General features: G+C 35.2%; 1 protein-coding gene across 1 annotated transcript in view; it reads right to left on the bottom strand.

Annotated features, from left to right (window-relative positions):
* Positions 1 to 12548, bottom strand: part of CHD9 (chromodomain helicase DNA binding protein 9) — a 92136-nt gene that overhangs the window by 18424 nt on the left and 61164 nt on the right. Inside the window, exons 16-27 of the mRNA XM_009320846.1 lie at positions 11785 to 12040; positions 10821 to 11031; positions 8953 to 9148; positions 7998 to 8165; positions 7235 to 7414; positions 5595 to 5705; positions 4706 to 4902; positions 3712 to 3911; positions 3070 to 3229; positions 2024 to 2113; positions 870 to 973; positions 632 to 749 (exon numbers count right to left, since the gene is read on the bottom strand). Coding sequence (XP_009319121.1) covers positions 632 to 749; positions 870 to 973; positions 2024 to 2113; positions 3070 to 3229; positions 3712 to 3911; positions 4706 to 4902; positions 5595 to 5705; positions 7235 to 7414; positions 7998 to 8165; positions 8953 to 9148; positions 10821 to 11031; positions 11785 to 12040 — 1991 coding nt within the window. The remainder of the gene's footprint in view (positions 1 to 631; positions 750 to 869; positions 974 to 2023; positions 2114 to 3069; positions 3230 to 3711; positions 3912 to 4705; positions 4903 to 5594; positions 5706 to 7234; positions 7415 to 7997; positions 8166 to 8952; positions 9149 to 10820; positions 11032 to 11784; positions 12041 to 12548) is intronic.

Here is a 12548-nt window from a genome sequence, read left to right as displayed (position 1 = left end):
TTTCAATTAAGCAAAACTCATTTAAATTTAGTTAGATATACTGTATTTAATATACTATTTGAAACAAGGAAAATATTTCATGGCTTGAATCCTTTGAATCCTGCGGCCCCCCCCCCCCCAATTCACTATCTCATTCAAAGATGTTCTTTATGACTGCAGCTGCTAACCTCACTGATGAAGCAATGAATAAAAGCAGTTATCCCTTTCAGCAATTATCAGTGATACTCAAATTGATCTACTGGGGTCACTGGTTAGCTACACAAGACTAATACACCAAGCTAACTGACCTGAAATCAAGTTAAATAGGTCTGTAGTACTCCGCCTCTGAAGGCTTTTGCACTTCAGTGTCTAAGTAATATTTCTGATACAGCAACACAAAGTAGAGTCCCCGTTAACAACAAGTTGCTGCATTTTTTCTTTAACTGTGAAATCCCAAACTTCAATGGTTCTGTTACACTGTTCCTAACTCTTTTCCACTCTGTGGGAGTAAAACCAAAAGTAGCACTCTTCACAACAATGACATCAAACTAGTATAAAACCAGTTCAGAAGAGAATAAAGTACAACAGATAAATTCAGTCTCATTTACTTTAAGGCCCCGAAACATTCATGCCCGCTTTTAAGTGCTCATACCCATCAATATAATCATTTGCTCTCTGTTCGGCAGCAACTGCTTTTTCATCTGGCTTGCCAACCCTCTCCAAGAAGCACAGCGCTGGGTCTGCTCTGATAGTGTTGTATTTTTCATAACCTATAAAGGAAAAAAAAGTGGCACGAATTCAACTTTCAGAGTAAGCTATAAAAAAAAAGTGTGTAGGGTGTTTATATTGAGGGGTGGGCAAGTACATACATAGTCATCCATATTACTCACCATGTTTAAAAACTCCAATTAGAAGGGATTTATCTGCATCTGCATCCCACCACTCGGCAGGAACTTCAGAGTGATCTGGCTCAGGGACCCAAACATCAATTTCACTAAGGAGAATCACCAACAGCACACCAACATCAATAATATTCAGAGGAAGAAATAATTTTTTATTTTCTCTTTGTACATTTGTACTTTATGTGGGATTTTTAAACTTCTCTCTTCAAGCACACATATACAACATTCCATGTCCAGCAAACTAATTCAAAGATTACTTTGAAGGTTGTAAAGAGTCCTAGGATTGAAATGTTTAATTTTTTAATGCACTTTGTTATTAATAGCCAGTAACAGTTAAAAAGTGGATGGTTACTCTACTAAGTTACATAAGCCACACAATACAGTATTAATTTATCATTAAGAATAATTTTGATAACCTAAAGAAACTGAGGCACACAATTTTTCACCTCTGCATTCAGTAAGACCCTAAAAACAGCAATACAAAACACCCAGACAGCTCGGTATTTTGTATTTGACAGAGACCAGTAACAGGGAAAGAACAAGAAAACAGAACCAGCATACAATATTCTTCCTCTCTCAGTAAACTCTGCCAACTCCTAGCAGTTTGTGCTTGCAAAACTTCGCAAACCAAGGATTATCTGCTTTTATGTTTAATACCACAAGATGGACTGTTCTTCCCCAAATGTTTACAACAGCTTTCTGAATCAAATTAAAACTTTCTATCCACCACAAGCTCCTCTAGCAGAGAGTTCAAGAATTTCCAAACAGCAATACGTCCATTAAAAAAAAAAATTAACGGAATATGCAGCACGTAACCAAAAGTGTGCATAAAGAGGCAGGAAAACCCCACCAATTACAATGTGAAGTATATAATTCTATCTTTCACTCACTTTTTCAGTCCATTTGACTTAAATAATTTTACTTTCTATAGCTAGACTCATAAATAGGAATCAGGACTTCCTCATGTCAAGTCGATACAAAGTGTTTAGTAAACAAAGAGTAAACAAAACCATTTTTCTCACAGCCCAAGGATACAAATATTTGGTTTTAACATTTCTTATTCAGGTCTAAGATTATTTCTGAATTTTCATTTGATAGTTTACGTTTAAAATAAAGAAGCAAAAAACCTCTCTATAGTTCACCTTGCATCAATTCCATCAAACACCTTTTGGAATTCATTACCAATGACTTCTTGTTTTAAGTAATACAGCATTCTTACTCGAAGCAAGACCCTAAACAAAGAAAAGAAGAAATACAAATATTAGCACTCTAAAAGCTTTTAATAGTTGTGGGTGGTTTTGTTTTGTCTTTTATAATATCACAAAGCTTTCAAGTAATTTTCCTAAAACATACTTCCTTCAGTTATGAGATAACCTCCAATTCAGGTCACCTAACACTTTTCATTGCGATCACTGTTACAAATCGTTTCACTGCAAAAATTCTTTCAAATCCTAGACAAAGACCAGGGCCAGCAGAATACTCCTCTCTTGCTTCATAAAATACTGCTAAGAACAAACTGCTATTTCCCTTTTCCTACTTAGAAGATTCCCTTAGAAAGAACTGAGTGGGCTGACAATGAACATCTTTCCCATCACCTTTTCATTCCTTCTCACTTCGAATTTGGTTTGGGACCCCAATGGCTTCTCCATGCTTTATCTCAATTCTTGACTACAGCTGTATGAAGTTTTCAAGCAGAGTATGACAAGTTTTGCTACAGAAAAATGATTTTCTAAAACAAGCTCATTCATGGCTACGAATGAACTTTCAACAAGCTAGTAGCTCAGACTCTCAAAAGCCTAGAAAACATGCCAGGTAAACAGCATATAAGATTGAGAGGCAACAACTTCAGTGCTTTCAAGTTTCTTTGCTAAGCACTCCCAACCTCTTTAGTCCTTTGGCTGCTACAAGGCTCCCCAAACATCATAGCAAGAGCTCTCTCTCTTTCTCTGTACAGACACAAACATACCATTTCTTTAAAAATGATAACAGTATTATTTTAAATGTGAAATACTTGGGTCACCTCCTAATACACTGCAACCTATTTATTCTAATCAAGCTAACACCATTAAAACTTGTTTCTTCATAGTGCCACAAGTATTTTAAAGTCTTCTAAGACAATGAGGAATTAGAAGAAAAAAGAATTTTTACATAAACATTGAAAGACATTCACACTTCAGCTACTGCTTACTTGTTGCAATGGTGTTTTATATGCTTTTTGTATCCTTCATCTTGCAACAGATGTTCTGGATTGTATTTTCGAAGCCATTCTGCTTTGTGTATATCGAAAGTGCTAGCCTGGGTCTTCACTTTTTTTCCTTTTCTTCCTCTAGGCACAGGGGCTGATAAGCCTATATAATTTAAAATATAATACAGTAACAGCAACAGGTAGGTATAGATCCCCATGACATAGTTCCTATATCCTATACCAGTATTGTGACCTGCAGTGCAGAAAAAAAATCCTAGCATCACAGCCTCTGGATATGAGGTTTTTTTTCCCTCTTTTGCCTCTTAGAGCATCTCTGGAGTACATTTCACCAGCTAAGGACAAAGCAGGAGAGGGGGAAAGAAAGAGAGTGTGTTGTCACCTACTGTGAAACAGAATCGGTTATTATGAACTGAAAAGAAAGCTTACCAATCCATTTGGGCAAGTCATCAAATACAAAACAAAGCAGAAATGACACTTTTCCCATCAATTGAATTGTGTATCTGGAATAAATTCCATTTACTTCAAGTAGGATGCATTCAGAGACAGTTTTTAGCTGTTTTTATCCCAGTACCACAGGCATACGTGTATGAAGCTATTTAACTTCAGAAACACTTAAGTCCTTACCAAGGTGATTCTGTAACTCTCGTGTTTGCCCATCCTCTGTTGGGGTAATGAGATCCCATATAAAACTTTTTATTTTCTCATCCCCTCTGTAGTGAACAAGACAATAGGCTAATAAAGCTCGGCAAATTATCTCCACATCCTGTTCATTCAGCTGTCTCTTGAAGCGACCATGTGACAAAATTTCTCTCCATCGACCCCACCTAGTCCAAAGTGAAACACAAATCAGCACTTCGAAGTGAAAACACTTGGGTAGCCTGTAGATTTCCGTTACAAAAGGGAATTTCTCTGTAAAATAGTTAGCTTTCCACTTTTTTCTTCAGCTTAAGTTACTGAGTGGAAATATGAAAGTAACATCTGCAGCTAAACTCCAACTGCTTAAAACAGTTTTAAACAAAACTTGCCTGTTTACAAAAAAATATGGATGATTGTTTTAGGCTTCTAAGACACACCACTGACAGGAACTCATACTGATAAGCACACACAGTCATTTATCTTATAAGGTGGGTGAGAGAAGACCTAAGATTTTATTTCCAAATCAACATGTCTGATTTAAGTATGCTTAAAATAACTGGTTAGATTTTCAGTTCCTATTTGCACCTCATGGAAGTGCAAGATGTTCTGCAATTATGAACATTTAAGTCACGTACCAAGCTTTTATTTCAGTTCTTTATTTATTTACAGAGTTTTGAGCCTGCCTGCCACACTCACTGTAATGAATTTTAGAGAGACTACTGTAGTGCCCATATTAAATGTCATAATCTCCTTTGAAGAAAGGTTTTCATCTCTCTTCAATGTTTCTTCAACTGCAAATTGTCAGAAAGATTTATACATGGTGCATGATAAATTCACATAAATTCATATGCTAAACAAATTCTATACATACACACAGGTTATTGCCAATATAGCTAGAAGTTATTCCATACATACAATTTAGTACATGGAAAAATACTATTTTTTAAAAACTTCCTAGAATGAAGAAGGATGTATACAATACCCATAGACCAGCAAGTTTTTTTCCACTCGAAAGCACTCTGTTCTTCCGTATCCATTGGAACGGTCACAAGGCCTGCGGAGTTTTGGTTTATCATCACCCTCGCTCTCCACTTCAGACAACTCAGCCAGCTCGTCTTTTGTAGCACTAAAGGGCCGTGTTTGTTTCCTAATTCTTGGGGTATCAATAACCAGGCTGTTCTGCAAAATTTCAAACAAACCTTATCAGAGAAACAGTTGATAAGTTTTTCTTAAGTAGACCGCTTCAGTTCAGAAACAACAATTTCTATCTAATGTCATTAATACGTATTTTGTAAAGACATCGCAGTAAACACCCATAGAGCAAGTAAAACATTTTGTGATATTTAAGGCAACAAAAAATGGGTTTCATACCATGATGCCAGTACATTAGTTATAAACGATACTGAAAACCTCATCTGAGCTGAATACTTACTGCAGACTACACTGCAGTCTCTGTGAGTAAAAAGAGGCACTGAAACCTTTTTAGAACTGACTGGGAATGTCTTCAAGTATAGGACACAACTTCCAGTATTATAAAATTGATATAATTCTTAGTCAGCTGTTTTGCAGATTCCAGCCCAGGGTTTACAAACAGAGAAACAGGACAATCAGAACAATTACACACTTTCAACTATTTCCAGGTCCTTGACAAAAATCAAAGACCCCCAAACTCTTTTGGGACAGCAGGGAGCTAGGAAATACTAAAGCTATCAAGCAGGCTGATTACCCATGCACAAACTAACCAGCACAAGGAGTCTGATTTGTCGAAATATTAATCAAAGAAGCACCAGAAATCCTACACCTGCTATTTCAGAATTCAACAGCAAGCACATACGTGAAAAAAATGTGCATTAAAAACCAGAAATACTTACTCTACCACTGATAGCATCTATATCTATTTCTGCTTTTTTGGCCCATTTCTGCCAGAAGTTGGGATCATCTAGGGAAATATCAGTCCTGTTTCCAGATGCAACAAAACTAGCCTGTAATAAATAAAACTAAGTCTTACCAACATCATACATCAAAAGTTTCTAGAGTTTGAATGCCTCAGTGCTGTGAAGACTGCGTAACCTTGTATCAAAAAATCTCCCAAGCAGCTGTTACGACTTTAGAAGTTACTTAGAGTGCAAAGCAACTCAAAAGTTCTCCTTCCCCATAATTTTTTAAAATCAGATCCATAATATATCAGAAAAATCTAATGAACTTTTATGCACCATCAGGAGAGAAGAACATTAAGCAGCAAGATTCTTCTGCTTCTAAGTCTGAATGTAAATTACTTGAATGGAAGAAAACAGAATCTTTTGAAGAGGCTTATCAGCATTTGAGGATTTCATCTCATACAAAAGTACTCGCTTGAGGGAAATTTCAAAGGAGTGTTTAAACTACCAACAATCAAAGCTTGAAAGCGTGGAATAAGCTTAATTTCAGAAGGCATTTAAGAAACCCTGATACACTGCTTTTAGGAAAAGAGTAAATACATATAAAAATTTCTAACTCTTCTGATAGAGAGACAGTGATGATGATGTTCCCTAACTGGTTTCCTATCTCTTCTTTAGAAGTCTATTTCTTATTTAACCCACAATCAGCAAGATATAAGAGAGCCTAAATAGATGTGTATTTATAAATAATAAATATACATCTATATTCTTAAAAATTTTCCTTTTGCTTTGCCTTTTTTTGAATTGTCACAACTGCATTCGTGAAGTACCAATGTTCCAAGTTCAGTTATACTGCTTTTTTTTTTTAATTATTTATGTATTTTTTAATTTACCTGAATTCGTATTTGTTCAGATTCTTATTTGCACATGCTTTGGAAATTAAGGAGTCCAAATTTACTTTTTGTTCTGTTCATCCAATTTTCCAGCATAAGTTTTTGGATGCTATGATATTACTGTTTTTCTCTTACCCACCAAAAATTAGAAAGTGTTGGTCCAATTTTATTCTAGACTATTACTCTTAAGACCTTACATTTTCAGTCCCCCGCCATGTACATGTATATATATACTCTCCACCCCCTGCTATTTTAGAAGCTTTCTTATTTTGCTTTTCAAACTCTTACCCAAAAAGCTAAAGGTTCAAACTATATCGTATGTGTAGGCATTTTTAGAATAAGCCTGACAATTTTTAGTCTTATTAATTATATACATTTTCCCCTGCGTTTAATATATCTGAATACAAATGGATCTATAAACAAAGCCGTTTTAATATTCTTGGTTAATGCAGTCCATTATATCTCACACATATCCTAGCCTTTTCAAAAGCAGCACACACCTATTACTCATCTTTGTTCAAGCATGCTCCAGCATCTAGCATTTACTCAATCTGTATGTACAAATCCGATTTTGCTATGTGCACGTTAATATAAACACATAGATGTAAGAACCCAAAAAAGGTACCTAACACACACACACTAAATAAAAGTAAACATAACTTAAAAAAAAGCATAAGCTTTACGACATTCAATTACATTTACAGCTCTATACTGTCAAAGAACAACTTGCTGCTTTTGCACCTTGGCAAACGTGGAGCCCCTTCCTTCTGATTCAATTGTGATAGTTTTAGTACGACGCTGCAAAATTTGGTCAATGTCTTCCTCACAGAATTTAGAGCCTTCATCTTCTTCATCCATAATGGCACCATACGCACCTCTTCGAAGTAAGTCTTCTATTTCTTTTTTAGAGAGTTGTTGGATCTGTGCAAATAAAACAGGTTTTAGACAGTCGAGAAAAAAATCCCCTGAAGTCTTTTCCATTTCTCTTCCCCATTCCAACATTTCTGCAACCTAACTGTGCATTATAATTTATAAATTTAAAATGGAGATTATTAAAAGCTATGAGAAAAGTCTAGTTGACAGTTGAAATAATTTGTTATGTGGTTACGGTATACATTTTTACAAGTATGTGTCTTTTCCATTTTGGCTATTCTCAACACCGTGATGAACGTAAGTTTAAAAAAGTTACCTGCTAATACTAGATGTAAATCTCATCTTATATTAAAGTAACACATTATATTAATATGAGAAGATACAAGGAAACAAAGGGAAACTTCTCCTTGTTTTAACTTTGACATTATCTACCTTAGACCTGAAGAGGCAAGAAATAGTGAAAGATTTATCAGAGTAACTGACTACATTTAAAATATCAACTATATTGCTAGTCCACATCAGAAAACATAAGAGATGCAAACAGAAAAATGGTAGCTTCTGTAATTCAAAATAGTTACCACATGATTACAAAAGCAAAACGAAAGTTATTTCAAGAAGTAAGTCTACATACACCACCGACACTGTTTTCTCTTCCACTCATACTCTGTAAGACAGCCTTATCCAGTCCCAGTTTCAGACTTGCTCTGTCAAACATCTCTCTTTCATAGGAGTTACGTGTTATCAGTCTGTAGACCTTCACTGCTTTGTTCTGACCAATCCTGTGACAACGGGCTTGAGCCTTTTGAAGGAAGGGAGAACGGCAATGAGAATTTAGACTTATCTAGGAATAAGATATGATTCTTTTAAGAAATTGTTTCTGCTGTAGCGCAATCGGAAAAACAATAGTATGAACTCAAAAGGAAGTCAATTCACATTTAAGTAAATGGAAGCTATCAGACATTTTCCACATTGTGAAGAGTTTTCTAAAAACAGTGTAGTAAGTAAAATGCAGATGAATGATCTGTGCAGAATGCTACTGAATGGTAGTGCTCTTGCAGTAACACTAGATAAAAAGGCATGCTAGCTCGGAAGTTATCTGATCTCCAGATACAAATGGTAAAGGAGTTGCGACTTGAGAATGGATTCAATTTCAGTGTCCAATTCTTAGATTTGATTAATTCACTGTTTCTTAATACATATTAATCCTTTTCTATATATTATGTTTTAGCTGAACAGCTCTATTTCCATAAACTGTGTTAGTCAGTATATGTAAAATCTAACCCCCGGGTTCATAATGTCATCAAACTCTTAAAGGTTTTTAATCAACTCACTGATGTAGTTTACCTGTGTTGTGCTTTTAAAGAGTAATCAATTTGAAAGAAGAAGTTAGAACCCAGCCAAACCCAGATGACCTCTCCTATCCAAGTAGAAAGTATTCATCAAGAAACATTAAACGTATGCCTTAAAAAACCCTGAACATTTTTAAATGAGGCATGTTCAAAACAGAGACAATATTCAAAGTGACCGAATTTATATCAACCAGGTTTGACTTCTTAGGCCTCACTATTATGCTCAAAGGAATTTACCTGCAGATCATTTTGAGGATTCCAGTCAGAATCGAAAATTATACACGTATCTGCTGCAGTCAAATTAATGCCCAAACCACCAGCTCTGGTGCACAGAAGGAAGACAAAGCGATCGGAATCTGGTTTGCTGAAACGGTCAATTGCAGCTTGTCTGAGATTCCCTCGTACTCGCCCATCAATTCGTTCGTATAAGTATCTGGAAATTGCCACAGATACACACGCACAAATCATTACAGAATTTTTCATAATTTAAAGGGAGATTAGAACATATGTCCTGCTTGCGTATTTATTTAGTTATTATTTAAGAGAAATGGAACAAAAATGACAGGACAACACCTCTCACAGTCTTTATCAAGGCATCAATGAATCCAGGGCTTCCTAAACTGAAATCAGCAAATTTGAAAGCCTGAAGTAAAACTGTCATTTCTGTTACCTTTGATAATTGCAAAGACTCCTATGAAACTTCTGAAATCAAGTGAAATGCTTAAAAAGGGAGCAAATACTTCTGTACGTTGTGAATTGACTAAGATGTTGAATGTGTATCCACTAGTCAAAAAAATTCATAGCCATTCTTTTTCTAATCAGCTATAAAATGGCACAGCAGATAAACCACAGGACCACAGGCATTTTGGCAGGCAGCCATCTCCTACAGTCATGAATTCTGTTAAGTATTAAGTCTAATCATGTGTGCACTCTAACATTTCTAATCAAACGGTAGCATAAAGCAGGTTTCATCTTCTAGGGATTTCAGAAGATTCTACCCGCAGATATGATGCGCTAGTCTAGATGTTACATTGTTACAGAAAAAGGAATATTTTCCATACTGGATTGTAAGTACTACTATGAAGTTAAAATTACTCTATTAAAATAAAACATACAAACTGTTGAGCTCTCAGTTCAAATAGACAGCTTTATGAAACAAAAAACATAGAAGCATAGAAGTTACATAAAATTATCATAAAAAGAGGTATTAATATAATCTTTTATTGATTTTCAATATACATTCCAGTATCCACTGCAAAAAGGCTTGACATTTTTACTAATTTTTTTAACATGTTAACTCTGTATTACTATGTAGTTCACTGACAAATACACACTTCAAGGCAGTATGTACATTCCAACAAATGGACTATTAAAACAACCAGAACTATGCCTTTTTATAGTTTTTCAGGTTGATATAGCAACTACTGATTGTAACCAAGTTTAAAGTTAGATTTCATGTGCTAAGGCTTTATACATAGTATTTAGTCACATATTTAAATAAGCTCTTAGTTTCTGTGGAGTCAATTATGTGACAGCAAAAGCCGATCTAAGAAACAGCTTTATGGCTAGCAGTTCAGTTCTGCTGCAAAATTCAAAGCAGTAATAATTTAGGAAAGATAGGAAGCACATTTTTATTTTTACTTACATTAATAAAAAACAAACCTCCAGTTGTTTACCATTTTGTACTTATATTCTGTTGGGAGTAAGGAGCTGCATTACCCCCGTCTGGTCCAAGTTCAACACAATGTAAATAAAGCACACATTCTATGCTTCTGGGGTTTGGATGAGCAACACTGAACTTGAACTTACTTGGTTTCTCACAGGCAATGTATAAACAGTACATACATACAAGAATGTTTAATAGAAAAAGCAACAAACTGAAGGCACATGGTTTATTCAACAACCTCTTTAGTTGTTCTCTGAAGTTTTTCATTGGTTGGTGAATAAATGATAAGCCATCACAGAACGCAAGTTACACAGTGATTAACAAAAAAAAAAAAAAGAATTCCTATATTTGGTATGCTGTAATCATTAATCCTCCACTAACGCTCAAAGATATGTCCACTGAGAACAATATATGGGAGACAGAATATGCAATATCTTACCTTTTATGTATAAGGTAATCCTCCAAAATATCAAGGCAGCGCACCATTTGAGAGAAGATAAGGACCTTGTGGCCTCCTGCTTTCATTTTTGGAAGAAGCTTATCAATAAGAACCAATTTACCAGCAGACTGGATCATTGCTTGCAGATGGAAGTCAGGAGCACTTGGGCTATATGTTTCTTTAAACTCTCCAAGGATTTTCTCTTCAGCACCTATCAAAGAAGATATTTCTGTATCTATAGGTGTATCTACACAAATATCTCCGTATACATACAAGACTAAGTTACCAAAATCAGTGCTTGCACTCTAAATGTCCCCCATTAGCCACTGCTGGAGACAGAACAAAGTTCTGGATCCTAGAATGAGGTGAACCCCGCAAATTGCAAAAACGAAAATACAACTCGCTCTCAAGTGGTGTGTAAAAAACCAACTAAAAACCGCAAGTCCTTTTGTCTCTGTGATATTTTAAATGGGACGCGAGTCTTAAAAACAGTATTTTGAAGACCTTTTCTGAAGTCCCACTATGATTGAAATCATAGCAAAAACTTTAAGAGCTTAAAGTGTATTTTCTTGCAAGCAGGAAAAACATCTAAGTTAGTTGTAACTGAGAAAAGCAATGAAGACTGACACAGACCATATCACTTGCAAGAAGCATTAAAAGTTAGCTCCAGAAGTTCTTTTTCATACTGCTTTTGAAGAGATGTAACATTTCCATGAGATAATTGCTTCTAAATGTTCTGTGAAATCCTACAAAACAAGTTCACGTTTCAGGCCTCAAATACGCAACTGCCTCACAACTTCGCCTTACATCTATCAAAAAAATGCTTCCATCTAATCCAGTCCTTGGCAAGTCTGATGAAATAGTCGAAGAATTACAACAAAAGTTCTTACATATTTTAAATAGTAGTACAAAAGTAGTAAAAAAAAAAAAAAAAAAAAAGAATCAGTCTTTATCATGTATTTACCTTTGATGAGATAAGGGTGATTACAACACTTTCTGAGTTCCATCATAGTGTTAACCAGATTGGGTACATTTGCTTGCCCTGCTCCTTTGGATAAGAAAGCAAAATTTTTCTCCAAAATCGCTCGATAATATTTCTTCTGAATATTAGTTAGTTCTACTTCAATTATAGTTTCCTCCTTAGGAGCCAGCTTTTTTTCTACATCTTCCTTTAATCGTCTGAGCATCATGGGTTTCAGGATAGCTTGTAGTTTCTGAACCTAAATGAAACACAACAGTTGGAACATGAAAGAGTAATACTGTAGTTTAATTAAAATTTTTTGAACTCCATACACTAAGTTTTTTTTCCTAGACTTATATAAAATATCTTCCAGATGGGATATAGCCTTATTTTTTACCCCAAATTACTAAAGGATTTTTTTATGTACTCCAAACCCAAAAAAGAGTATCTTTTTAGCATTTGTCTGCAAAGACTCTGCCTACAAAGCCAGAAAACTGCAATTTTTATTATTCTCACTATTTACTTGCCAAAGTTACAAAACCAACCCAAACAAGTAAAAGTAATTCTTTAACATAAAATATCATACTGAATTGATTTCTATTGCCTGCACAGTTTAGAGAAATTGCATGACAAAAGAACTCATAGGGGATATGTGGGGAGTGAAGGGGAGGGGAGGGAACAGTAACAGTTACTATATAAACCAAAAGTTTTTCCTTTAAGGAAGTCACTCAAACACTGAAGCTCAAAACAAACTTATTCAACATGCA

This window comes from Pygoscelis adeliae, unplaced genomic scaffold, assembly GCF_000699105.1.
Source record: "Pygoscelis adeliae isolate BGI_AS28 unplaced genomic scaffold, ASM69910v1 Scaffold63, whole genome shotgun sequence".
NCBI classification, from domain to species: domain Eukaryota; kingdom Metazoa; phylum Chordata; class Aves; order Sphenisciformes; family Spheniscidae; genus Pygoscelis; species Pygoscelis adeliae.
The sequence above is the reverse complement of the archived record's forward strand: the minus strand, read 5'-3'. Positions and strand labels throughout refer to the sequence as shown.